We start from the raw sequence: 26,375 nt of genomic DNA, 5'->3' as shown, positions 1-26,375 counted from the left end.
AGTAATAATTTGAAAAAGAAGAAAAAAAGAAAAGGGGGAAAGAGGATTTTATGAATTGTAAGGGACTAAAATAACCATATAAGGTGAGTCACATTGGGATGCTATAAAGTATGATTATGGAAGTATAGTATCATCCCTAAGTGGACCAGTCTAATCAGTCCAGATATCCCCGATGAGCCGCGATCCCTAGCGGCAGTGTTACATAAAAGATCAATTTATCAGCGGTAGATGATGAATCAACATTAAGGTGAATCAACAATAGATGGATAAAAGTTCAACAATATGAGATGAGATAAGACCATCAGTCTTAAGGATAAGCAACGAGAGTAACCTAGAGTTGGTTGCAGACCTCAGTAACGATAAATCGAAGTAAGAATTATGGTATAGTATGATCTACGTAGATGCGGTAAAGTCATACGAATGGATAACTAGATCTATGAAATAAGATATCGCCATATTCGCAAGTTCTACAAAGTACCGAGCGAAGAACTTTAGTACACCTATAGATGCCCAGAGAGGCATCATATTAAGCCTTGTATATGTTTACAAAGTAAGGCCTAGAGATTTGCTAAAAGCTGGAGGAAAAAAGAGAGAAGAGTTGCATAGGCACACTTACAAAGTCAGTATCGCAGAGGCTGCATGACAGAAGGTAGCAAAATTTACAAGATTAGAAGGATTCTGACTACTAGTCATGATGTGAGAAAGAGGCTTAAAGGGGGGGAATGCCCTTGCCTTTGGGATTCATTCACAGAATAGTAGCCTAGATGGAAAGACAAGTACTAAATTATTCGCAAGACCTTTGGGTTATGAGAATAATAAGAGCATCAGTCAACATTCGAGGACGAATGTTCCAAGGGGGGAATGATGTGACGTTCCGCAATATTACGTCGATATTACATTTCGAAGTATTATATTACGATGATATTACACTTCGTAGTATTAAATTATGATGATGTTGCATCCTGTAATATTGTACGTTGAATTTGTCGTAAGGTAATTGACATTAGTCCAATGAAAAAGATTATTTGGAGATTATAATGATTATACTATTTTGTAATAACCCGACCAGTGGTTTCATGAGTTACCGCTTCGTTTCTCCCATTTTTGCTTCTTATTGCCTTCCTCATCTGTATTATGTGTTATCGGGTTGGTTGGCTCGGGTTCGGAAAGGTTTTGGTAAGGTTTGAGACACTTAGTCTTTAGTCTCTTTTGAGTAAGCATAAGTTGAAAAAGTTAATCGGATATTGACTTATGTGATAAAGGGCTCAGATGTGGATTCCAATGGTTCGGATAGCTTCGGTAGGTGATTTGGGACTTAGAAGCGTGATTTGAATGTGATTTGGAGGTACGGAGTAGATTTAGGCTTGAATTGGAGAAATTGGAATTTTGGCATTTTCCGGTTGGTAGGTGAGATTTTGATATAGGGGTTGGAATGGAATTCTGGGAGTTGCAGTAGGTCCGTTGTGTCATTTGGGATGTGTGTGCGAAATTTCAGGTCATTCGGACGTGGTTTGATAGACTTTTTGATCGAAAGCGGAATTTGGAAGTTTTTGGAATTCTTAGGCTTGAATCCGATGCAAATTTGGTGTTTTGATATTTTTTTGAGCGTTTCGAAGGTTAGAACAAGTTTTAATGATGTTATGCAATATGTTGGTGTGTTTGGTTGAGGTCCTGAGGGCCTCGGGTGAGTTTCAGGTGGTTGAATGGATCATTTCAAGTTGAGAAAAATTGCAAAAAATCTGCTGTGAGTGTTGTAGACTTTTGGCCTTCGCATTTGCGAGTGGGCCCTCGCATTATCAAAGGGTTATGATGAGAGGCTGGAGGTTTGTCCTTCGCATTTGTGATGGAGGTCCCACATTCGCGAAAGGTTGGAGTCAGAAAGATTCGCCTTCGCGATATAGCAGACGAGTTCGCGATGGTTTGAGTTGCTAAGGCATTGCGTTCGTGAGGGGTCGTCGCGTTCGCATATGAGGAATTCTGGTCAACTTAAGTTTGTGCTTCGCGAACGCGAGGCGTTGACTGCATTCGCGATGAAGAATTTTTAAGTGCTGGGCAGAATGTTTTAAAAGGTCATATCCGTGATTTTGAGCCTAAGTTCTACCATTTTTGAGCGATTTTAGAGCTTTTTGGAGAGGATTGAAGAGGGAATCAACGGGGAACACTTGGAGGTAAGATTTATGGACATAATACTCAATCCTAATGTGATTTCTACCTAATTAATCATGGAATTTATAGAATTTAAGCCTAAATATTGAAGAACTAGGGCTTGTAATTGGAGACCTAAATTCTGGGGATTTGAGGGGTCATTTGTGGTTGGATTTCGGTACTTTTGATATGAATGAACTCGGGGAGTGATAAGGAGTGTATTGATGTAATTTTTATCGGATTCCGAGACGTGGACTTGGGGGTCGGGTTTGGCCAATTTCGAGATTTGTATTGTAATTTGATTTCTTTCGAGTGGGCTTTGTTCCCTTAGCATATTTTGATGGTTTTGCACTAATTTTGGTTGGATTTGGAGCATCCGGAGGCCGATTCGAGAGGCAAAGGCATCGCGAGCTAGAGTTTGGACCGGATAAAGGTGAGCAATTATTGTAAATGTTGTCCTGAGGGTATGAAACCCCAGATTTCACATTATTGTTCTATATTGAGGTGACATACACGCTAGATGACGAGCGTGGAGTCATACACTATTGGGGATTGTGACTTAGTCCATACCGAATGACTGTTTTGATGGGTATTTGATTGAAAATTATTTGCTATCATCATGTTTTGGGCTGAATGTCATATTTGGGCCTCGTGCCAACTGTTTTGGACCCTTAGGGGATTTTTACTGCTCTTTCCTCACTATTTTGATTTTTATCTGTACTCAGTCATGTTATATTCTACTGTTTTCATAACTCAGTCATGTTTACTCCGTTTTAACACTTTCAATGATATTTTGGGTTGATCATCATATTTTAATGTGCCCGAGTGGCTTTTAGTGATTTCTGACTGAGTAGGGCCGAGTGTTTGTGTCATGAGGATTATTATGGGATCAGGCTGCACGCCGAAGCAGATTATGATTACGAGGTCGAGGGCCTGAGTTGTATGCCACAATGTGGCTCGATATGAGGTTGAGAGCCTATTGATTATTCCACGAGATGGCTTGATATTGCGCTTGGGCCATAAGGGGCCCCTCCCAGAGTCTGTACACCCCCAGTGAGCGCGGTACTCAGTGTGATATGTGATATAGCTCGAGGGGCTAATGTTGTTCCATGTTATTGCCTGAGGGGCTGATTCTGTTGATATTGTGTCTGAGGGGCTGATTTTATGTATTTATCTTTTCTCGCTGCTTTCCATTCACTCTTTTAACTATTAAAGTTGTTTTAAAGATAACTTTACTAAAATGAGGTGTTTTTACAAGTTTTCATTGTTCTATTGCATTGTATGCAGTTTATACTGCCTTTTTATAGCATTTTGCTGTGTTTTACGTATTTTCTTATCGCCCAGCTGCCTTTACTTTTATTACTCACTGAGTTGGTGTAATCACATTACTCCCTGCATCATGTGTGCAGATACAGGAGCCCCGGGTCTTGCTAGCGAGGGCTGATTGCTTCCAGCTGGCCATTCGGAGTTCACTAGGTAGCTGCTCGACGTTCGCAGCCCAGTGTTTCTCCCTCCTATGTTTATTTTTTCCTTGTACTAGATTCTATAATCGACTGTGTAGTCCTTTTCCATACTCTTAGGCTTATGTTAGATGCTCATGACTGGTGACACCCCGATGTCGGGCTGTGTTTATTTCCGCGTTGTTCTATTTTATGTTATTTTGGTATATATCATCTATTAATGCTTTAAATTGAATTATTATAACTGTTAAAAATGGATTGGGAGTTTGTGTCAGTTGGCCTTGTCTCACGATAGGCGCCATCACGAACGAGTCCAAATTTAGGGCCGTGACAATTTTAAACAAATGATGAGTAAATTCGTGATGGTGAGTGGGGAAGCAAGTCAAAGAAAATGAATTTTTCGTCCAAGTTTGGCATATTTGGATAAAATACGGGCCGAGCGTTAATACCCGATATTTATGGACAAGTGCTACACAAGGTACTACATGACCATGATAGTAAGGTGTACAAGGTATGTTAAAAGCGAGTAGTATTTTAAGTAAGTTGAGATAATTCTTAATTATGCGGGTAATTAGTTAATTAACAGGTAACGAGACATTACCTAATTAATTAGGAATATATTGGATAATCATTAAATAGCATGATGTGTCAGTCATCCCATTCTAATTAATGACTCATTAGTCATTACTATAAGGTCTCACATTTGGTGGAATCTTGGGTCTTGTTTACTATGTAAATGGGGCCCACAAAGCTTAATTGTGAAAAGCTTTAATATGTATTCAACGAAGACACTTACGGATGGGAAAATTTAAAACGTAATTCTTTAGATTCTTTAACAAAGTGAGATAAAGTAAAGTTATTTTTCTTCATCAAGTTCATGCAAGAACATGTATATACATGTAACGTGAGTTCTTCAGTGAAAACAAAATTTATACGAGACTACGTAATATTATAGCAACAGGATTTTGCGATTCTAAAGGAGTACGATGCAATCTTTCGCGAGAATATCATATGGATTTTTTCCTACTCCGATCTCGCTATTACGGAATTTGTTGCAATTGACGTATATTAGGGATTGTCAAGAGAATCGGCTTAGGTATGTCAAGGCTATCCCTTCTTTCTTTTTGGCATGATCTATACGACACGAACGAAATGAGCAAATGCGCAACTTTCATAAATGACTCTATTCATAGAAGTATTAAAGATGCCTATTTTCTTGAATTCCCATGTGTCATATTATTTTATCATCTGTTCATGGGTCTCAGAAAATACGTAAGTTGATTTTATGATATTAATTAGAGGCATAATGGTCTTATGACACTCCAAAATAATTTATTGGCGTACTTCTCATGCATTTCATTCATGTACATTGACCTATGACCAGAAAGCGTTATACACGCGTATATATGTACTTATATGTTTATGGGATATGGGAAAAGGTTACGGCGTTATATACGCACCACCACCTGATCAGCTGGTACACATTGATGATGTTGCCCAAAGAGGCCGAGATGATATGATGGGATACCCTCAGAGGCTTGATGATATTATGAATACATGTACCTATACACGACATGATATTCATACGCATATGCATGACACTATAAGTATTTCATGAATTACAGAGTTGTCCAAACTTACAGGTTGAGTCATGTACTTTATATTTCTTCCATGTCGTTTATGTACTTATTTGTGTGCCTTACATAATCGGTACATTATTCGTACTGACGTCCCTTCTGCTTGGGGACACTGTGTTTCATGCTCACAGGTACCGATAGACAGGTTGAGAGTCCTCCAAGTAGGCTATCATCTCAGCAAAAGATGTTGGTGCGCTCCATTTGATCCGGAGTCAGCCATCGGCTTCAGCGCCAGTTACTTCACCACTATCCACCCAACTAGCTAGGGGTGGAGGTCAGTTAGTTAGGGGTCGGCCTAGAGGGGAAGGTCGATCAGGTGGCGATCAGGCCCATTTCTATGCACTCCCAGATAGACCCGATGCTATTGCTTTAGACACCTTGATCACAGGTATTGTCTCAGTCTTCCACAGAGATGCCTCTGTATTATTTGATCTCGGTTCCACTTATTCTTATGTGTCATCATACTTTGCTCATTATTTGGATACGCCCCATGAGTCTCTTGTTTCATATGTTCGTGTATCTACTCCGGTGGGCGATACTGTTGCTGTAGACCGTATGTACCAGTCATGTGTGGTGACTATTGGGGGTCTGGAGACACAAGTGGATCTGTTGTTGTTATGTGTGGTAGACTTTGATGTTATATTGGGCATGGATTGACTATCTCTGTATCGTGCTATTTTGGACTGTCATGCTAAGACAGTGACATTGGCGATGCAGGGTGTGCCACGGATTGAGTGGCGAGGTTCGACTGATTATATTCCTAGTAGGGTAATTTCATTCTTGAAGTAGTGTATGGTTGGGAAGGGTTGTCTTACGTATTTAGCCTTTGTGAGGGATTTCGATGTAGAGACTCCCAATATTGATTCTGTTCCAGTTGTGAGGGATTTTCCCGATATGTTTCCTGCAGACCTGCCGGGCATGCCACTGGACAGGGATATTGATTTTGGTATTGATCTGGTACTGGGCACTCAGCCCATATTATTCCACTGTATCGTATGGCACCAGCGGAGTTGAAGGAGTTAAAAGAGCAGCTTCAGGAACTCCTTGATAATGGGTTCATTCGGCCTAGTGTATCTCCTTAGGGCGCGCCCGTTCTATTTGTGAAGAAGAAGGATGGAACTATGAGGATGTGCATCGACTATAGGCAGTTGAACAAAGTAACAATCAAGAACAAGTATCCTTTGCCTCGTATCGAAGATTTGTTTGACCAGCTCCAGGGAGCGAGGGTATTCTCTAAGATTGATCTCCGTTCAGGTTATCACTAGTTAAAGATCAGGGACTCGGATATTCATAAGATGCCTTTCAGAACTCGATATGGTCATTATGAGTTCTTGGTGATGTCTTTTGGGTTGACCAATGCCCCAGCAACATTCATGCATTTGGTGAACAATGTGTTTCGGCCTTATCTCGACTCGTTTGTCATAGTCTTCATTGATGATATTCTGGTGTATTCGCATAGTCAGGAGGAGCACACGGAGCATTTGAGATTTGTGTTGCAGAGATTGAGGGAGGAGAAGCTTTATGCAAAGTTCTCCAAGTGTGAGTTTTGGCTCAGTTCAGTGGCTTTCTTGGGGCACGTGATGTCCAACGAGGGTATTCAGGTTGATCTGAAGAAGATAGAGGCGGTTCAGAGTTGGCCCAAACCGTCCTCGGCCATAGAGATTCACAACTTTCTTGGTTTGGTGGGTTATTACTGCTAGTTTGTTCAGGGATTCTCATCTATCGCATCACCCTTGACCAAGTTGACTCAAAAGGGTGCTCCTTTCATGTGGTCGGATGAGTGTGAGGAGAGCTTTCAGAAGCTCAAGATTGCCTTGACCACAACTCCAGTGTTAGTTTTGCCATCAGCTTTAGGTTTATATACCGTGTATTGTGATGCTTCGAGAGTTAGTATTGGGTGTGTATTGTTGTAGGAGGATAGAGTTATTGCTTATGCTTCTCGTCAGTTGAAGCCCCATGAGAAGAACTACCTTCTTCATGATGTGGAGTTGGGTGCCATTGTTCACGCATTGAAGATTTGGAGACATTATTTGTATGGTGTGTCGTGTGAGGTGTTTACTGATCATCGTAGCCTCCAGCACTTGTTCAAGCATAAGGATCTCATTTGAGGCAGCGGAGATGGTTGGAGTTGCGAAAGGATTATGACATTACTATTTTGTACCATCTGGGGAAGGCCAATGTGGTGGCCAATGCCTTGAGTAGGAAGGCAGTGAGTATGAGAAGTTTGGCATATATTCTAATTGGGGAGAGACCTCTTGCAGTTGATATTCAGGCCTTGGCCAATCGGTTCGTGAGGTTGGATATTTCGGAGCCCAGTCGGGTATTGGCTTGTGTGATTTCTCGGTCTTCCTTATATGATTGCATCAGAGACTGCCAGTATGATGATCCTCATTTGCTTGTCCTTAAAGATAGAGTTCAGTACGATGATGCCAGATATGTGACGATTGGTGATGATGGGGTGTTGAGGATGTTGGGCCGGATATGTGTGCCCAATGTAGATGGGCTTCGGGAGTTGATTCTGGAGGAGGTCCATAGCTAGCGGTATTCCATTCATTCGGGTGCCTGCAAAGATCTATCAGGATCTGAGACAGCATTATTGGTGGAGGAGAATGAAGAAAGACATTGTGGGATTTGTAGCTCGGTTAATTGCCAGCAGATGAAATATGAGCATCAGAGACCGGGTGGCTTGCTTCAGCAGATGGATATTCTAGAGTGGAAGTAGGAGAAGATCACCATGGACTTTGTAGTTGGGCTCCCACGGACTTTGAAGAAGTTCGATGCTATTTGGGTGATTGTGGATCGAGAGTCACTTATCCAAATCAATACAGGATTCCCAAAATTAAATCTGACCATATACTCAAGTCATAATACATAATATGAAGATACTCAAAGTCTCAAACCATCGAATGGAACACTAAAGTTTAAAACAACCTATCGAGTCGAACCAGAAGTAGTTCAATCTCTTCAATGCAAATTCAGAAATTAAATATGAGGTTCTTATATCTTTCAAATGCAAATTTAGAAATTCAAATATTAAGTAGTTCAATCTATTGAATGCAACTTCGGATTTCAAATCTTAAGTTCTGAAACATAAGCTTATTCTTTGAATTTCAACAATCAAATACATAATTCAATGCCCAAACCTACTCCAAAAAAGCTCAAATTTGAAATATAACTTTCAAATATTATAAAAAGCAAATCTCAATCATCAAATTGTCAAAACAACAACAAATTTAACAAACTTATTTTGCAACTAAGAAGAAGAAGAAGAAGAAACTCTAAGCACAAAGAAGAAGAAAAAAATGTGTATATATAAAATTATTTAAAAATTGGGTACCAGTTAAACTTTTTTAAAAAATGAATACAAATTCAATGTGTGACGTAAAACTGGGCGCCACATGAAAATTTTACATCTTCCCAGAACTATGCTATTTTAAGCCCACGGGATTGAGAATTGCGTTTTAGCCTAATTGCTATACATATAACTTTTAGGAATTTACACAAAATAAAACTTTTTAAAGATTTATTAAATAAATTATAACCACTTTGAGAATATTACACACATAACTTATTTTAAAATCTTAACTTTTGTATTAAATTATATACAGTATTATGTATTCCTAATATCTCTCTTTATATTCTTTGTCACCTAATATATCCTTAATATATCTCTCTTAAGATTGCCTCTCACCTAAAACAATCAATGCGTATTAGTTTTCCTCCAATTTCACCATTAAATTATACTTCTCCGTACAACTAGTATATATCATATAATATATAGTAATGTATAATATATCATATATTATATATATGGCATTGTATATTTTTATGTGTATATAATATGTAATAAATTAAATGTGTCTGTAATAAAATTATTTTATGTTGGAGTTTTTTAAAGTGTTAATAATGATTGTATAATTACCCTTCCCAAATTTCACTTATGGAAATTTACTGAATATGTTGTTACATATTTCAAAATATTAAACCAAGGCTCTAGGCTTGATACAAAATTTTAATGCAGTGGTGGTTGTTTTCTCCATCAATGGCTAAACAAAGATCTTGAACTTGGAATTGCTAATATAAAATAAATAAATAAATAAAAAAGAGAACGAGAAAGTAAACGCTCCGGCTTCTCTTCCGCAACTACTATTGAAATTATGAGTGGGAGAAACATTGATTAAATCAAGCAAAGAATTACCTATTTCATGGAGGATTTAGCATTTGTGCTCGTGGAAAAATGGATATGTCACATGGATTAAAGATACGATATCCAACAATTGGGAAAGAAGAAATAGGCACAGAATGCATGAAGACTATAAAAGTGGAAGATTCATGATCAGTTATGAATATGGCAAGGGAATCAGCATTACCCTAGAATATGCACGATTGCTTATTATTACTATAACTGTTCCGCGTAATTTCAATAACGAATAATTAATGTAGTTAATGTTAATAACGTGCAAGAATTAAGAGAGGGGAAATCGTTACATATTGTATGCTGATAAAGCGCCCTTACTTTATTTTGTACGATCATAAAAAAACTCACAAATATATTCAATCAATCATTTACTTTTATATCTCTACTTGATTGAAGATTCTTGTTCGCAATTCTTGGGAGAAAACAACAATCATCAATAAGATTTATTTCCTTTATATTGAATTCCAATTATAATTTACTTTCTTATTTTTGAGAACGTGAAGTAAACATGGTTATTAGAAACCTGATTTATTTTAATATTAACTTTGATCATAAACACTATTTTTTGGTTAAACAAATTGGTTTTGTTGCCGGAGATCTAATAATCTGTTCACTTTTCATTATTTCATCTTTAGCAACAGAGCATGTCTACTACTAACGAAATTATTCATGTGGGTGAGGGAGTTCAAGGAAGTCAACAAGGTGGAACTCCACCACACCTTATGCCACAGTGATTCCACAATGCTCACAAGGCAATTCTCCTAAAAGGTCTCTACTCGTAACGATGGAAAACAAGTTAATGAGCAAGCCAACGAGCAAGATAACTTGAGGCAGATGATTGCCCAACAAGTTGGTGAAGCTTTGCTTTCTTTTGCAAATGGATTAGCCATTGTTGTAAAAATCACTCCACTAGTAAATATAACTCTTGAAAACCCTCGTTCAAGGCTTGACAACTCAGGAAGTGGAGAAATACCAAATGATTCTGGAGTCGAAGAGTCGAGTACACCAAATAACTCTAATTTGCAAAGTTTGTTACTAACCTTGCAGAAATAGCTCAAGGAATAAAATGAGCGGATAAAGCAGATACCTGGAGTACCACCCATGATCAAAGGAGTGGATACTGATAAATCTTCGCAACAACCCTGGAAGCCTAGCGCAACACCATTGCCAATTCTCAAAAAATTTAAAATGTCTGATATCCCTAAATATGATGGGACCATTGACCCACATGACCATGTTACCGCATTTATCACAGGAGTTAAGGGCAATGACTTAACCAAGCAGAAAATTGGATCAGTCTTAGTGAAAGAATTTGGCAAAACTCACACAAAAGGAGCATTAACCTGGTATTCACTCTTATCTAAAAATTCTATTGATACTTTTACTGAGCTTTCAGATTCATTTATTAAAGCACATTCGGGATCTTAAAAAGTTGAAACGAGAATGTAAGACATCCTTAAAGTAAAGAAGGAAAGCACGGAATTGCTCAGGAAATTCGTAGATAAATTCCAGCGGGAGAGGCTGATGTTACCGCATGTACCAATAACTAGATAGCTATGGTATTTGAAAGTAATCTAATGAGAAAAGTTTAGAAGCCATGAGAAGAGTTAAAAAAACCTGCATGAGTTTATTGCAACCACCTGGAATGATGTATACAACGGGTACATTATAAAGTTACAAATAGAAGAAGATACAGTGTCTCAACCAAAGATAGATGAAAGGTTCGGGTCTAGACGTTAAGAAACAAAAAGGAGGTTTGGAAAGAACAGGTACAAGCCTTATATGGGACCCTCACGATGAGACCCCCGATCAAAGAAACATCATGCACAGTTTGATTCATTATCGAGACAAAAGGAGTCGAGTTCCTCTTCCCGATTCAATAAGGAACGAGACACAACAAGATATTGTGATTCAAACTCTTGATCAAGCATAGGACATTACAATTTCAACATCAGTGCATTTGAGTTGGTAGCTCTTCTGAAAGGAATGGTTGACAAAGTATGATGGCTGAAAGAGATAAGGTCAGATCCCAGCAAAGGGAGCCGTGAATTTTGGTGCGAATTTTACTGTGATTATGGCCATAGAACAACAGATTGCAGGCTCCTACAAGGAGAGGTTGAATATATATTGAAGAAAGGCCACCTCACTGATCTAATTAGTGAAAATGGAAAACAATCTTACATGAAAAGCAAGCAAGAACCACTAACACCCCATCACTAAAAAGGACGATAAATATTATAATTGGGGGAGGGGGGAGGGGTGAAGAAGTCAATAGGGTAACGTACATAGTGGCAAAAAAGACATCCAAAATTACTGTAACCCACAGAGAATGGGTTCATCAAGTATTGGAAGAAGCTAGCATAATCTTGGATGATGAAGATGCGGACGGTTTGATCATCACCCACAACGACGCAATAATAATATCTTTACTTGTTCATGATACTAATGTCAAACGAGTTTTGATTGACTAGGGTAGCTCTGCGAATATCATACTACTAATAATAGTGAATGAAATGCAAGCGACTAATCATATCATACCCACGGCTTGATCGTTGTCAAGGTTCGCTACTTCAAGTGTCGCGACAAAAGGTAATCATGTTATCAACATTCACAGAATGTGCCATCAAAGACATTAAATTCCAGGCAATAGATGCAGATATGGCCTATAATATAATTTAGGAAGGCCATGGATTCATGATATGGATGTCATCCCGTCAGTGTTGCATCATGTAATTAAAATCCCATCACAATGCGGAATCTGTCAAATTAGAGGAGATCAACAGGCAGTAGATATCAGCTTAGTTGCAATCGCAAGCGGAATACTCGAGGATAGAGATAAGAAATAGCAATCACAGAATTCAGTTGAGGATAATTTTCTACCTACCCCAGCAGAAAGTCCAAAAAATGAAGCTGGTATAGATTCAAGATTCGATGTGATAGAAGAGCCAGAGGAAAACAAAATATCAAAAAAACCACGTAGGAGCTCGAAGCTGTTACATTATTTGATCACTGGCCTAATAAATATTTTTTACATTGGAACGAACCTATGCTTGGAAATGAAAGGTAAATTAATTGAATTCTTATGCACTAATGCCGATTGTTTTGCTTGGTTGTATTCATACATAACAAGTATACCACCGGAGGTAATGACTCATAAATTGAATGAGGATCCATAGGATCATTTAAAAATCAAGTATTTCAAGATGAGGTACAGAAACCTATGAAAATTGGGTCAATTCAAGAGGTAAAGTACCTTAACTAGTTAGATAATACTGTTGTAGTCCCAAAAAAGAATGGAATGTGGCGAGTATGTGTGGATTATACTTATTTAAATAAGTCTTGCCGTAAAGATTCTTTCCTTTACCGCATATAAATCAACTAATTGATTCTACTACTGGTCATGAACTTTTATGTTTTTTAAATGAATATTCTGGTTATAGTCAAATGAAGATGGATCCTCTAGATGAAGAAAAAACTTCGTTTATTATAGACAGAGAGACTTACTATTATAAAGTTATGTCGTTTGGCTTAAAGAATGTTGGATTAGAGTACCAAAGATTGGTGACCAAAATGTTCCAAGAGTACTTAGGAAAAACTATGGAAGTCTACATTGACGACATGCTAGTAAAATCAACACGAGCACTTGAGTGAAACCTTTGAAATATTCGGCAAGTATTACATGAAGTTAAACCTGGAGAAATGTGCCTTTGGTGTCTCTTCAGGTAAATTTTTATTATTTCTTGTTTCTAACAGGGGCATCGAAGTGAATCCGGTTCAAATCAAGGTAATTGAAGAAGGCCCGATGTACTTACAAGCAGAAAAGATGTACAGAGATTAACAGGTAGAGTGGCATATCTAGGGAGATTTGTATCCAAATCTTCAGAAAAATATTTTAAATTCTTTTCAATATTGAAAAAAAACTCAATTTGAATGGACTGACAAATATCAACAAGCTTTAAAGGATTTGAAGTCGTATTTATCAAAACTGCCCCTGTTATTGAAATCAATGGATGGAGAAAGATTACTTGTCTACTTACCTGTATTAGAGGTGGCAGTAATTATTATAAATGCAAATGATAAATTATGCCACAAAATTATTATAAAACTATTTTGTGATGCAATCAGTGATTGTTTTATAAATAAAATATTGGGATAAATTAATTAAAATATTTTAAAAATACAGAAATTGTATGAAAAATATTAATTGGTGCCAAGGCATAGTTTTGAAAAATATTATGAAAAAAATTGGGTATCAACAATTTGCTGCATCAGTTTCCATGTTTATATGGTTTCAACCCTATATGTTTCCCAATCCCCATCATCCCCTTGTTTGTAAGTCTGCTTGTTAAGTGAATCCAGGTATTCTATGATTAATTAGATTGTGTGCTGAGTATGTTTTTCCTCAAAATGATTTCAAAATGCTGCTCCTACTCCTAGCATTCTCCTAGTATCTTTCAAATTGTTTCTGAATCTTTCCACTTCTAAATTGTTTCATTAATTCTTTCAACACTATGTCAAGCACTCTCACCATACTACTAGATTATTAAGTTCTGCCCTCTGGTATGGTTACTGCTTAGGCATCCTTGAGATCTCTCCGAATACTAGCATACCAAGGCTGGCCCTTCCACACTGCACATAACCAATCCCCACTTTATGAAAGGTCTTGGTGTGAGCACTGCCCAGGATCCTTGAGGTCCTTAGGGAACTCTGACATACCAAGACATACATTATTGGCTGTGAGATCTTTGGCTTCTGAGACTCTATTGAATGCCTAGCATTCCCGGGTTTACATCGGGCCTAATTTAGGCTCCCTATAGTATAGTCTTATTTACTTATGTAATTCATTTTATCCTGGTCTGTAATAATATTATTTGTAAACAGATGTTGGGGTGATTAGTAAAAGGGAAGGGTTCCTATATGATTGTTTACCGTGAAAATGGTAACAATAATTCAATTTATAAATGAGACTCTAAAAATACGTGATCTATTTTTATGCTAGTTGTTAGAGAATTTGATGCTAGGCGTATGAAGTTTAATAACGAAATACAAGTTAAAACGGGGCAGTAATCAAATCGAGGGGCTTACTACCCGGGTTTCAGATTGATCAATAACAGGCCTCGAGGTCGATACTCGGCTCGAGCTCGAGCTATCGGGGGTAACCGGGAAGGGGATAACTATTAAGATATAATTAAAGAAGGCTATCTATGGCCAATATAAAGCAATAAATGAAGAACAAGTATGTAAGCAATAGATTTAAAGAGTAGCCTCGAGCGAGTAAATTGGACAGAAAAGAGGGAGAGAGAGATATTATTGATCTTGTGTAGAATGTTTGGAGCAACAACCGCCTTTTACAAAGTGGCGAGGTTCCCCTTTATATAGCAGGGGGAATACAACATAGTACATAATGCATTAAGTGTGAAGACACAGAGATGTGATGGCTAGACATGATATCAGACTCTACTGACGCCATTTGCTCGCCTCGGGGATTCCCCATGCTCGGGGTCATTGCTGGGTCGAACGTGAATGAACTTCAAGGGCGAGAACTTGGACGCAATCCTGCAGCCTCGAGATATCGATATGACTCCCCAAATACACCTTAATGGCGAGAAATCGGACCTTCCGGTTTCACCGTACACAAATAGTCTCCGCGTTTCCTAGAATGAAGTACTAGGAAATGATTTTGAACAGTCATCTCAAGGTCATGATTGCCGTGAAGTCAATCGATAAGAGCATTAAATTCCATATTCCAGAAAATCATGCAAAGGTTGTCATCAAATATGATAATCGAAGAACCCACGAACTGCCATTGGCTCATCCTTTCCGGTGCCCAAGCGGTTCCTATAAATGGATCGACTGTTTGATACTTCTTACTTTCACCCCATCTCCAAATTCACGAGTTAGAACCATTTGCCTCTTCCATTCTTCCATCTCGTTTTTAGAGAAATATTTGCCATTTACATGGCTAGGACTTCTAGAACAGTTCCCCAGTGGAATGACACTGATCATCATCTCGATCATCTAAGGAGGAAACCAGAGCGATTCCTTCTTTAGAACAGTGTACTCCACCTAATCTCGATATGTCGAAGGATTTTAACGTCGATACCACTTCATCTACACCAGGACGATGTGAGCACGTATCCGAATATGTCAGCGTCGTGACCAATATTAACACGGTGAGGACGAACTGCCAATGGAGCGAGGCAGTGGGGGTGGAGATTCCCGGTCCCAATGATAATATAACGGACCATAAGGCCGGCTTTCTTTACGCGTACACCTACCCATTCACCCTGGGTCCCGATAATTCTTCTGAGTCCTCTCCCTCGGAGATAGACCCAGTTATCCTTGGCTTCTTCGACGGATGACATGTGACGCTTAGTCAGATCCACATTTTTTTAGAGAATAGTGTTGATGCTTCACCATTTCACCGAAGGGGTTGAGGGTGAGATATTTACCCTCAATCATCTGATCAGGATGTACAGCCCTCGATTTTATCAAGGTTTAATCAGGCTCTGTCATCGATCCAAATAATCATTTTTCTCGAGCATTGACGAGGGAAAGGATCGAGGATGGATGAGCAGGTTTATCCGGGTGAAGACCTCGGATATCATCCCGGCCCAAAGGATGCCCTTTTTTGAGAGGTGGAATACCCAACGTAAGCAATTGTTCCCTTAATCGCTTTTCAACTATTCTTCTTTAGAAAAAACAATCTCTTTGTGCTTCCTGCAACCGCTGTTTGGTACCCTGAGGCGGTTCCAGACTTGTCAGGGTGGATCAAGCGGTTGGACAAGAAGTTCCCATATTTTGTTCGATCTTGGACCGACCTGGCCAAGGAGCGATGGGTGGCCAACAATCATGGTAGAGTTTACTTACCGCCTATGTCTCATGTTTGTGTTTCCCCTCGCGCCCTTGGTGATGACATCCTGCGGTTACCGTACTTGTGCAGGTCTTGACCTGATGAGGCCGCTTCCTAGTGGCGGAGTAGGGGCTTTGGAGCCTGACACGAGCAAGAAGAGGAAAATCAAGGCAGTTGTTATCCTTCCCACGACAAAGAAATCCAGGTCACTTGAGCATCGAGCCACTGCTGGAACTTCTGCTTCAACTTCAGAGGTTAATCATGACAATGAGGTAGAGGATGATGACGGATGTCAGCTAGAGCAGAAGACGAGGTTGGATGTCAAAGTCTCACAGGTGCCTCGTCGGAGGCTGCTGAGTCTGGAACGGCTGAATCTGGCCAGTCTCGTGAACCGGAGGCCCTCGAAGAGGGTGTTAATGCGGCTTCAAATTGCGCAACTAAATTTGATGTAGTTTCCACCGGGGGGACTGCTGCCATCGTTCCTGAAGGGTCAGGGCCCGGAGCTTTTCAAGAGCATGGGTTGCCTTCTGGAGAAGTCGGTGACCTGAACGACTTCTTCTCATGCTTCCAGGTTTCGTCAGGGGAACTGCGGGACACACAAGAAGTGGTCGACGACAAAGCGGGGATTCCTCCCCAAGGGGGAGGCTCTATTGCCAACATCTTTGATGGTGTTAGTGATAATGCCGATATTAATGTTCCTAGTGCCATCAAAGCGGCGAAGAAGTTCATGCAGTAGGTGATAGCCATTTCTCGTGTATTTATTTTATCCTCGGACGTTATCCCTTGTCTTTCTAACTTATCTGTTACGCTACAGTGCAAGGAGACGTATGATCATGCCATCCTTCGACTCCACGAGGAGCTTTCTTATCATGAAAAGGAGTGCAAGAAAGCTACCTCGATGCTGCGGGATTCTAAGACTCGCTCTACCCAAGGAGGAAAAGAACTAGGAGAGCTCCGAGCTGCTTTGGAAACGGCGCTTCGGGGAAAAGACCGACCTTGTCGCACAGGTATTTTGCCTTGCTTGTCCCCGACTTTTGTTCTCGTGTTCTAACATAAATTGGTTCACCTTTCTTTTGTAGGTCGAGCAGAATGGTTTACAGATTGAACAACTGAATGCGGAGATCTCCAGGTTGAGGGAGCGAAATGAAGTAGCGGCCGGTGAGTTGGCAACATCTCGGGATCTTCTCAAGGATGATCGCAAGGAGGTTGCTGCTTTGGTTGTGGTTAAGTTCGAGGTTCAACGAAATACTTCCACGTAACTGGAGGATGCAGCCATGGTGCATAGAATAGCTCGCAACATATCAATAGCAGCTGAGCAGAAATTAATCCGAGCTATTAAGCATGCTAAGGCAGAGGCGAGGAGAGAGACCTTGGAGGGAATTAGAGCCAGAGGTACCGACCTATCAGCTGATCTCAAGGAAGACTGTGAATTAGAGGAAGAACTGGCACTTTTAGTTGCCCCCGATGAGGGCGAAGGTAATAGCGATGAGGAGTAGTCTCAAAGTCATTTTTATCCCTTCTTTTTCCCTTTGTATGCGGCCCCCAGGGGATGGGTTGTGTAAATATGTTTTTTGTGAATACATTTTTTGGCAATGTAAAAAAGGGTTTTTCCTCTTGTCAGCTTTTTTCAATTTCTTCTTTTTTTCCCCTTTGCTTTCGCGATTTTGCTTTTGACTCCCGATGTTGGCCTTTCGGAACTTTTTCTCGGAGCATCTCGAATTCTGAAATTGGCCATGCGCTAGGGTTAAATCAATAGCTTCTCTCGGACCGATGCTCGTGACATCGGAGAGCTCCCTGAGGTCTCGTGGTTTTTTGAGTTTCGCGGGGTAACAATATTCGTGTGGTCTGATAAAAAAGGGGGGCCCGTGATGATTTCGCTAGTGCGTTTGCCTAGGAGAGGGTGACATTAACGTGGCCAAAATTAATTGGCCCTTTTGGGTAGGTGGGCAGTTGTTGCTTTACCCCTATTTATTCACATACGTCTTTCCAACAGTGAATTTGCTGCTTTGAAAGGCTATCTCTTCTGCAGAGCCTGGACCTTTGTGCTAGTCCTTCCGCTCCCCTAAGAAAGAATTTTTTGCTCAGACCCTCATCTTTCCCTTCCTATTTTACCGTGTCCATGACTGCTGCGTCGATGTCCGATCGTCGGGTGGAGGGGAGCTCCTCTCGTGTTCTACATTCGGCTGGTGCCAGCAGCTCGCCTCCGATGTCAAGTAAGTGAGGCTCGGGATTCCCTACCTCGGGGAGAGATGTCATGTCGGGGAAACCTCCCAATGTTCTAGGCCACCGGGAGCATGTGTCGAGGATCATTTCATCATTGGGAGAGGAAAACCTCGAGATGATCAGAAAAGACTGCGGATGGGGAGAAGGCATGATATTACAAGTACCTTCTCCCGAGGGGAGCGTTATGACATATGTTAAGGTATTTTTGTGCGTATATTCGCATGTTTTTGCACTGGGTTCCCCCGACCGTTGTGCTCGGTTTCTGTCGGAGATATCAAGTTACACTAGCACAGGCTCATCCCTCCCTTTGGAAAATAGTGCAAGCGATGAGATATTTTGCCGATAAGGCCAGGATAGAGTTTACCTTCAGCCATCTCGTGAGGTTATATCGGCCACAGCATTATCGGGGCTTGATTTCTCTTCAGCGTCGATCCACCCAAGCTCCTGTGGTCGGCAGCAAGGAGGATGAGGATCGGGAATGGATGAATCGGTTCGTTCGGATTCGAATGACCGATGTCATTCCTAGAGAATTTTTGCCATTTCTTGAGAAATGGAATTCACACGTAATGCCTCATATAAACTATCATCATTTTGACCGGAGGCAGGCTCCGTAATGATATCCTTCTATTCCTTATTTGTAGCAACCCATTGGTCACCGAGCGAGGTCCCTGATTTAGCCAAGTGGTCTCGTAAGCTAGCAGCTTGCTCGATTTATGATAGGTGCCGGTGGCGAGATCAGTCCAAACGGAGATAGGAGGCGAAGCATCGTAGTAGGTGCTCAGCGCTCTGTCTCCTAAAGAATGGTGCTTTTCTTGCCGGCTTATTTGATTCAACTGTTGTAGGTGCCGGGGGTTCTTTCGAAATGAGGCCGTGTCCTCCAGGGGAGGAGGACAGATTGTTGGCCTCGGGATCAAGGAGTGTTGACAAAAGAAAAGATTCTCCAGGGTGCGAGAAGGCTTGCAGTGAGGCGATCCCTCTCAGCGGTTAAAGAGAAGCGATTTGGTCGTTCGGCCACCTTCTGGGAGTGGTACGCCATCGGACGTTGCTTCGGCCTTCAGTGAGGCTCAACGGTTTAGCCTCATGGTGAGTTTTAACTGCTGTAAGATTATTCCGGCCTCGTGTTCTTCTTTTTCCCCTTTTCTTTTTGTTTATTTAGCTTTCTTTCACATGCCTTTGACAGGCTTAAATCTGAGTTGCTTCATAGCGAGGCTCCATTGCGGAAGGCTTTGAATAGGGAGAAATCCCTCAAGCTTCTTTGTGCGGCAAAGGAAAGTGAGCTTGTTTCCTTACAGTGCGAGGTGGACCGGAGCTGGAGCCGGAGCCTTGAGATCTGCTTACAGGTACCCTGTACTTTATGCTGGCTTGCACTCCCTTTCTATCTTGGCGTCCTGATATTTTGATGTTTCAGTTGTAGGACAAGGCAGATGAGTTGGGATAGCACTAGGGCGAGGTTGGCCGAGCCAAACGCGAATTCAATGAGCTGCAGGCGCATGTAAGTGCCCATTTTGTGGCCAAAGAGAAGGCCCAAGCCAAGGTTTCTGCTCTTGAGATGCAAATCCAGACCGTTCGTGCGAACGATTCGGCTCTGGCGAATATGATTGCAAGGCTTTCGTCCGAGCTTTCGAAGGAGAAGATTGACGTGGTGAATGTCCGGGCCGAGGTTGTGATGAGTAATACCAGGGCAGGACAGAAAGTAGTGGCCTATTTGAAGAGTGTTGCCGCTGCTAAAGCTGAGCTGAAGAGAGCCTTGATCGTGTAAGCAATAGCAAGGAGTATACGAGGTGCAGGTCCCGGAGGGAAGTCCTCAATGAGATTCATGTCAGGGGCTTCAATCTCTTGGGGGAGATAGAGCAAGAGAAAGGGGAGGAGTATGATACCAAGTTCCTTCTATCCGATGCTGAAGATGGTGAGGAGGGAGCCGCCGGGCCATAGTTGCCGAAAGGGGGAACGTTTATTCCCTGCCTCCTTCTTGTGTGCATAGATTTCATAATATTTTGTGTACTGAGCTTGCGTTTCGCCGCCTATATGTAACAATAAGAGGGGGAACCCCGCAATTTGTATCTTCTGTGTTTCTATTCGTCAAGATCCCAATCGGGTCGATTCGACCTTTAGATTGGTAAAAGTCTCCGAACCTGTAATATGGTCCTGATTTTCGTTAGGCTGGTGACAGTGGCTTTTTTTTTGCCCTTGGGCATACGTATTATAACCATTTTTGGGTTCAGTCTCCGAGTCGGGCTCCGACTCGAGCTCAATCGACCTTCAAGTTTTATGTCTGCGTGGGCTGGCGACAATGTCTCTTACGCCTTGGGTCGAAGCAACCTTTTATGTATGTGGCCCTGAGGCTTGTGGAGCTGGCAACGATGGTTCTTACGTTATGCCCTTAGGCATGTGTAGTTAACTACTTTGGATCCGGTCGTTGCATTTTTTTAGTGTGTGGCCCTGAGGCTCGTTTGGCTAGCAACTATGGCTCCTACGCTTTTGCCCTTAGGCATATGTAGGCTTTGTTTTTCCCTCGTTAAGGTCTTTTTTGAAATAATTTTGCCTGACCCGTCGTCGGTTTAGGAAGAACCTAGATTTCAAGTTGTTAGCGAAGATGTTCAAGCACCTCGAAAAGTTTAGCTCGTAGGCTGAGTAGCTCGAAGCCTTGTGATTTGGAATTGACATGGTCGAAACTCGTTTTCCTATTGATGGTAGCCTATTTTAACCGATTCTTTTCGAAGTATATTCTAAGTAATGGCCTATGATTTTGTTAGCGACAGTCGGGCGTCCTCGAGTCGCATTAATTTGGCTGGTGCAGTCGTTTTGATCGTAGTCATATGTGTTTGGCCGGAGCCATTTTTTATCCCGAGTGTGATAGTTTTGGCATCTGCATCGAGGGTATGACCTTTCGGGAGTCTTACAAATGCAACACATAGCCTAAACTTTGGGATTGAGTTTATGCCTGTAGCAAGGTCTTACAAAATTTTCATGCCTGTTGAGGTCTTACAGTTTTTTCATGCTTGTTGAGGTCTTACAATTTTTTCATGCTTGTTGAGGTCTTATAGTTTTTCCATGCCTATTGAGGTTTTACAGTTTTTTGTTGTTATGTAAAATAGATCTATCTAGACCAAGTTTGCCCGCTCGGGGTCTTACAGCCTCGGGTTTTCTAGTGAATGGCGATTGGTGACAGTCTCCGAGTCATCGAGTTTGCTTAGGCTCGAAGGTTGTTACTCGTGAGCTTGGAATTGCCTCGTTGGGGCCTTATGAGCACGGAGTTCCGACCCTGAGGTCGTGTGGGTGCCAAATAGTTGATGCTAAGTCTCCGAGTATTTTGGGACGTACTTAGTGGAGGGATCCTTGTCGTGAGCATGCTGAATTTTCTTTTGCAGTACGAAATGCTTTTGGCGAAAGATATTCTTTGATTGCTTGGTGTAAATACATGTCGTTGTGTTGCCGTAAGCCCGACTTATACGGACACGATTCGCTCAACAGTTTGGTCCGGTACATCATTTCCTATTGGAACCTCATTTGTCATTTCCCGGCACAAGGTTGATTGCGAAGAAAATCCGGTAGGCTTGTTGAGTACTTCTTAGGAAGTGCGTGGACGTTGCCTCGTTAAAAACCTTGCCGGCAAAAAACCATTTCGGGATAAAAACCCGGTCAAAGTAAAAGAGTGCAATGAACGCTTTAAAACCTCAGGGACCTCGAGCCGGAGTGGTGTCCAGACTTCCTTGGTCGTTGGCTTGCGCAAGCGTTACTGTGAAGTAAAAGATAGAAAAAGGAAGAGGTGATTATACCTTAGTGGCGATGGCCCTTTCGGGTTCCGGCACTCGTTTGGCGGATGCTATGTGGTCCTTTATTTGAATACGTCTAGCAGCGAGCATCAAAAAATCATATGGATGACGTGTTGGGGCTCGTCTGCTTTGTTCTTTTTGGTTGTTTCTCTTTCTCGGGACTAGTTTTTAGCCCGGTTGTTGAGAAATTCCCGAAGGTGCCCGTTATCGAGCAATCGGGCCACTTCCTCTTGGAGTTGCCTGCAATCCTCGGTTCTGTGCCCGTGCGAGTTGTGAAACTCGCAAATCAAGTTGTAGTTCCTTTGGGAAGGATCCGAGTGTATAGGCCTGGGCCATCTGGCGTCCCTGATTTTGCTGATGGCGAATACGATGTCCGAGACGTCGATGTTCAAGTTGTATTCTGATAGTCGAGGTGCCCTAATTGGCCCCGTGTCCCCGTCGAATGCACCTCTGTTGAGGGGTCCCCGAGGGTTTTGTCCTTTGTTCACCAATCAATCGTTGCGAGGTGGATTGCATCTCAGAGCATTCCTCCTATCATCGGGGGATGGCTGGTAACTCTATTTTTGTAATATTGACTCCTTTGCTAAGAGTTTTCTTGGATATACTTAGCCCGAGGGGGCTCCCAGCTGGTCATCCTCGACCCTGATATTTGACTAGTATCGATTGTGGATGTCTGACCAGGTTATGGCGGGATACTCAATCAGATTCTCTTTCAGCTGCCTTAAGGCCACCGAGCTTCGTTCATTCAGGCCTTGAGTGAAGGCCTGCACTGCCCAGTCATCGGAGATCGGGGTAGTTCCATTTGTTCTATTTGGAAATGAGACATGAATTCTCGTAGCATTTCGTTGGGAGACCGGGGTAGTTCCATTTGTTCTGTTTGGAAATGAGACATGAATTCTCGTAGCATTTCGTTCTCCCTCTACTTAATCTTGAATACGTCGGACTTCCTTGTTTCTACCTTGATGGCACCGGCGTGCGCTCTTACGAAGGAATCTGCTAGCATGGCAAATGAATCTATGGAGTTGAGGGCTAGGTTGTGGTACCACATCATGGCCCCATTCGATAGCGTTTATCCAAACTTCTTCAATAAGACGGACTCGATCTCATCATCTTTTATGTCATTGCCTTTCATCGCGCACGTATAGGCAGTGACGTGTTCGTTGGGATCCGAGGCCCCATTGTATTTTAGGAGTTCTGGCATTCTGAACTTCTTAGGAATGGGTTTCGGAGCCGTTTCCTCTGGGAACGGCCGTTGCACGAAATTCCTCAAATCTACACCCTTCAGGACTGGGGGCGCGCCGGGGATTTGGTCGACTCCAAAGTTATAAGTTTCGACCTTCTTATCGTTGGCTGCAATCATTTTCTTGCCTAACTGGATCCTTTTAGTGAGGTCCTCCAGCATTTTCACGATGGTAGAATCGTCTATTGATCCGTTGTTGCTTGACCTCTCCAGTACCTGTTCGACCGAGGGAGTAGTTTCCGGTGCTACTGTGCTGGGAGTCTTGGAGTGTGTTTGCAACTGAGTGATAGCCAACTTTTGTGCCTGCAACATTTCAAAAATATCATGAAGACTAACTCCCAATACTTCCCGAGTCGGGGTCGTCTGGGCTTCCTCTTGGTCGCCATGTTGTATGCTTCTATCAGCGTGTGAGGTTTCGTCGACCTACTATGCATCCTGCAAATCCGCGTCCGCTAAAATTGGTTCGGGCGTGTTATCGGGATTCTGCGGTGGCGCGCTGACAAATGGAATAGCCACACCATTTTCACTGTGGTTTTTGAGGTTGTCGTTCTCGACTCTGTTTACTGAGCTAGACATTTTGTCCTAAAATCAAAAGATTTTGGACAAGAAAAAGTGTGAAAGATAACTTGCATTTTTGTAATGAAATCAGCAAGAAAATAATCACTATTATTATTAGCCCCACGGTGGGCGCCAAACTGTTTACCGTGAAAATGGTAACAACAATTAAATTTGTAAATGGGACTCTAAATATACGAGATCTATTTTTATGCTAGTTTTTAGAGCAGTTAATGCTAGGCGTATGAAGTTTAATGATGAAATACAAGTTAAAACAGGGCAGTAATCAAACCGAGGGGCTTGCTACCCGGGCTTCAGACTGATCAATGAAAGGCCTCGAGGTCGATACCGGGCTCGAGATTGAGATATCGGGGGTAACCGGGAAGGGGATAATAGTTAAGATATAATTAAAGAAGGCTCTCTATGGCCAATATCAAGCAATAAATGAAAAACAAGCATGAAAGCAATAAATGTAAAGAGTAGCCTCGTGCGAGTAAATTGGAGAGAGAAGAGGGAGAGAGAGATATTATTGATCTTGTGTAGAATGTTTGGAGCAACAACCGCCCTTTACAAAGTGGTGAGGATCCCCTTTATATAGGAGGGGGAATACAACATAGTACAGAATGCACGAAGTGTGAAGACACAGAGATGGGACGGCTACACATGATATCAGACTCTACCGACGGCATTTGCTCGCCTCGAGGATTCCCCACCTGGGGGTCATTGCTTGGTCGAACGTGAATGAACTTCGAGGTGAAGAACTTGGCCGCAATCTCTCAGCCTCGAGATATCGGCATGACTCCCCAAATACACCTTAATGGTGAGAAATTGGACCTTCCGGTTTCACCGTACACAATGATGTTTGTGGGAAACTTGGTAGATACCATGCTTTAGGTTGATGCATAGTAGAAATCATGCTCTTAGTTTATGTATATTTGCAACAGCAATCCGCTTCGAGTTTATGTCATGATAGAAATCATGTTTTAGGCCCATATACTATGTTACTTGCATCAAAACATGTCATAAATCTATAATATTTGCATTAGAAAACCTGCCCTAATACGTTTATATTTTGCATATTAGAAACATGTTATAAGTTCATCACTTCTTTCTCTGACTCTACTTAAGTTATTATCACCTGGAAATCATGTCATTATAATGCTTAATTAAAAATGATCATCTCTATGTGCATTAGAAATCCTGATTTAGGACTTTCTTTGCATTGGCTCTAAACCATGTCTAAGTTGTGTTAAATAAATAACTATCTATAAAAAGGTTTAAAACAGTCATGTCCTAGTGTAAACATGCCTAAAATCAGTCTTGTAATATTAATCATTTAGGTCAGCATGCCTATAGGACTAAATAACTTAAAGTTGTTTAAATTAGTTCCCAGATATTATAAGGCTTTCTGAATTTCTTCAAAAACAATTGGTTTGACATGTGCAATGTATCTGATTATGTGTGGTGGCAAACATGAGCCCCTAATTGTTTCCTATTTGACAGTCCTATGTGTTCTTTGTTGTCGTTTAGATTTTACCTTTTAAATGCTTTAGGAGTATCTAGAACTGTCTAAGTGTAGAGGTCCTAAACGCCTCCAGGACCACAAGGAAGGGACGGGTAAAAGCACACTTAAGGTTCATTAATTAAACTTGATTATATAACCACTAAGGGGATGGTAATGGGTAGTAAAAGGATATGATGACCTATGCGCTAATGCCACATGTAACCCTTCTAGTTGAGGAAGGCTTACCGGGTATTGTACAGATGTGATCCTATAGGCTAATCAACTTAGGACTTCCCTTCCCAATTCACATGCGTGTGCTTAGACTACCTAAACTTCCTTGGTTTATGTATGTATACTTGGTCTGTTCAATCCTCCTTGATTTACGTATGCATAGACCATCTAAACTTTCTTGATTGTATATAGACTGTGTAAACTACATTTATTTGCAAATGTGTGCGTAGATCGTTTACTTGTTAAATGACTAATTCACATAGCTAAGTTCAGCCGGGGCCCACCGTTGTGGACCACAAGGGGTGCCTAACACCTTCCCCTCAAGTTTATTTCGAGCCCTTTCCCTAATCTCTGGTAATGCAAACCGGTTATATGAGTTAATTACTTTAGGTGCCCTAACGCACCTTAATCCGTTAGGTGGAGACTCTTCAAAAACCCAATTCCCAAAAGGAAAAGAGTTGTTCCTAATGAATGTCGAAACCCGGACTCCGCGAAGGAAAAAGGGGGCACGACAATTAGACCTCTATAGCAACCTTACTCTGGCTAATTGTACATG

General features: G+C 41.4%; 1 protein-coding gene across 1 annotated transcript; it reads left to right on the top strand.

Moving 5' to 3' along the window:
• The first annotated feature begins 17,567 nt into the window (after positions 1-17,567).
• LOC138878147 (uncharacterized) lies at positions 17,568-20,275 on the top strand. The gene is made up of 4 exons (XM_070157809.1): positions 17,568-17,769; positions 19,359-19,461; positions 19,697-19,856; positions 19,961-20,275. The coding sequence occupies exons 1-4, from the start codon at positions 17,568-17,570 to the stop codon at positions 20,273-20,275; spliced, it is 780 nt and encodes a 259-aa protein (XP_070013910.1).
• The last annotated feature ends 6,100 nt before the right edge of the window (positions 20,276-26,375 follow it).

This window comes from Nicotiana sylvestris, chromosome 9 (assembly GCF_000393655.2).
Source record: "Nicotiana sylvestris chromosome 9, ASM39365v2, whole genome shotgun sequence".
Classification (NCBI taxonomy): domain Eukaryota; kingdom Viridiplantae; phylum Streptophyta; class Magnoliopsida; order Solanales; family Solanaceae; genus Nicotiana; species Nicotiana sylvestris.
The sequence above is the reverse complement of the archived record's forward strand: the minus strand, read 5'-3'. Positions and strand labels throughout refer to the sequence as shown.